The sequence below is a fragment of the Lygodium microphyllum genome, chromosome 14 (genome assembly GCF_053477565.2).
Source record: "Lygodium microphyllum isolate KBCC chromosome 14, Lygodium_microphyllum_v1.1.10, whole genome shotgun sequence".
NCBI lineage: Eukaryota > Viridiplantae > Streptophyta > Polypodiopsida > Schizaeales > Lygodiaceae > Lygodium > Lygodium microphyllum.
Window position 1 is genome coordinate 140,835,559 of NC_141148.1, and position 2,453 is coordinate 140,838,011.

The 2,453-nt window shown below is 45.4% G+C and overlaps 1 protein-coding gene across 1 annotated transcript; it reads right to left on the bottom strand.

Moving 5' to 3' along the window:
- Positions 1 to 1,076: 1,076 nt before the first annotated feature.
- LOC148026171 (uncharacterized) lies at positions 1,077 to 2,064 on the bottom strand. Its single transcript, XM_087692205.1, has 2 exons — positions 1,738 to 2,064; positions 1,077 to 1,547 (listed from the first exon to the last, which is right to left on the bottom strand). The coding sequence occupies exons 1-2, from the start codon at positions 2,024 to 2,026 to the stop codon at positions 1,186 to 1,188; spliced, it is 651 nt and encodes a 216-aa protein (XP_087548331.1). The 5' UTR covers positions 2,027 to 2,064; the 3' UTR covers positions 1,077 to 1,185.
- Between the last annotated feature and the right edge of the window lie 389 nt (positions 2,065 to 2,453).

The window sequence follows — 2,453 nt, forward strand, 5'->3', positions numbered from 1 at the left end:
CATTTCTTCTTTGCATTTGATATTATGGTTAAGTTGCTTCTGTCACACCAATCCATTGTCGAACTTTTCTTTTCAATATGGGAAATTCATGTCATCCAACTTCTCAATAGTGAACAATGCATTTTTCAAAGGAGAAGAAAAAGCCATAACCCATAACAATACAATTATATGTTCCAAACAGTAGCTATGATTGTAACTCGAGCACTAAACAACAACTATGATTGTTACAACCCGCAGTAGTTGCGAATGAATGCTCTTAAAGTATAGGGTGCATCTTGCTAATCCGTGACACCATCCAAGTTGAGAAAACATAAATTAGTCATATGTTAGCCGCTAGCATAAAGGAAGGTCACATGTACCCCATGGAGCTAAAGAGAGCATCATTCCAATAGCATGCGATATTCTATATCATAAAGCTATAAGTGGGTTCTTGAAGGGATCCCTGATTCTGACGTGAAGAGGAATACAATCTACGAGTCGTGAGCCAAACTAGTTCAAGCCTCCAACATAGTGCGAAAAGCGTTTGTTTGAACTCGTGAACATTAAAGATGAGTGAATCGATGTAAGTGATAACTAGACATGAGTGCATTCAATCCCTTTCCAGTTTCCAGGCGAATGGGACTAAAATTTCTTAGAGATTGAGGCCTTAATTGAGAAGGCGTAGGCTAGCAGCAATAGTTCCTTTTTTCTACAAGCGGTGTACATACATGCATGTGCACCACGTAATTTGCAGTAGCAGAAGAACAAACTCATAAAGGAGCTGGCGTTGACGTGCGAAGGCCTCTGGAAGAACCGGTGTACGTAAGTGTCGACGCAATACAGCGGCTAGCCTAGAGGAATGCAAGCGACCGGATATTTCGGGTGCAAAAGCAGTGAACACAGTAAAGAGAACATCGAGAGTGACAAAACTAGCTATCTCAGTTGTTGCGGCTGCATGTATGTGGCGGCGGCCCGCTGAGAAGAAGAATGTATCAGAAGAAGTCTTTTCTGCTCAAAACATCGCGGATGGATGATGATGAAAATTGTGCATGACACGTCATAAGATGCTCAGATGTACTCCATATATAGCGCGCTAGCTGAATTCGATTACTGTTCAAAAAACAAAATCCTGGGAATTAATCACTCGTACAAACAGAAGGCTTTTTCTGCATGGGATCAGCAGCCAGCGCTGGCTAGCTAAGCAAGCTAGTGGCCTTTGGGTTGGCAGGCGGGCTCGAAGTCGACCTCCTGGAGGGGGAGGAGAGGGAGAATGTTGGGGCCAGAGTAGGTGCGGCCGTAGCGGAGTCCCTCGGAGGCGGGCTTGATGGTGGCTCCCGGAAGGATGGTGCACAGCCCAAAGGAGGGATAGTCCACCAGGATGCCGTAAGGGCTCACCAGGTTCTGGTTCCAACGCCGGTCTTGGCACTGGGCCACCACTTTGAGTGCGCTGCAGGGGCAGTTGTTCACCACTTGGAATTCCACCACCGACCCCAGCCCCCCCGCACTTGCATAGTCCTGCGTGATCCGTATGTCGTCCACGGAGCACGGCCGCGCCGGGCCATCAGGGGCTGCACACGCGCGTATTAAACTACATGTAAGTCATAGTCATCATATCTATGAAATCACTTGAAGTTTGTACGGTACTGCGACGAGGAAGGGGGGAGAGATGAGAGAGAGAGACCTCACAAAACGCAACCCCAGACCTATAGTTTGCCCTAGTTACACGACCTTTATTTCCTACTTTTATTTAATACGTACTTGCAAGAGTGACTGACAGCATCACAGACAGGAGCAGCACCGCCATCGTGGGGCCCACGCCGACGAACTTGCCTGCCGCCATACTCCTGGGCTGCGCTAAGAGATCACACACCGTCGCGACCGCTGAAGAAGAAGAACTCAGAATAAGAAGACGATGCACAAGAGGAGGGAAAATACCCGTGCAGCCGCTCCTCTGCCCACTCATATTTATACGTGGTTCCACTCGGCCCATGCCCGACTCAAGGAAAAAGCCTCTCCGACCTGCGAACCTCCTCGAGCCGCTACACATCGTAACAACACGCCGTAACCTTTGAAGCACTAAGAGCACCTTCCCGCAGCCCCTTTCACAAGGAACTTTAGGCACTAAACTAGATGGTAAATAGCCTTATAACTAGTAAATACACAATTTTTTTCTAGTTAGTAACTAGGGTTTTTTAAATTGGAACTAGGTTTTTGATTTTATTAGATAGATGTGAAGCTACAACTAGTAAAATAAGTGTCTATATGGTAAAGCAAGCCAAATTTCTATATATCACCTAATATAGTCATGTTTATTGGATAAAATTATGAAGCTATGGATCATAGGATAATGTGCATGCATAGTAAATCAAAACAAATTTGTATAGAATATCTAACATAGTCATGCTTATATAGTCATGTTAAGTAATATACATCACAATTGATAGGCCTAACCATCAGCCATGTAGTCAATCTCA

Bases quoted from the DNA above. Each gene is read 5' to 3' on its own strand.
- LOC148026171 (XM_087692205.1), bottom strand. From the start codon at position 2,026: ATGTGTAGCGGCTCGAGGAGGTTCGCAGGTCGGAGAGGCTTTTTCCTT. The intron at 1,548-1,737 runs GTACGTATTAAA...GCGCGTGTGCAG, and splicing joins GCTGTCAGTCACTCTTGCAA to CCCCTGATGGCCCGGCGCGG.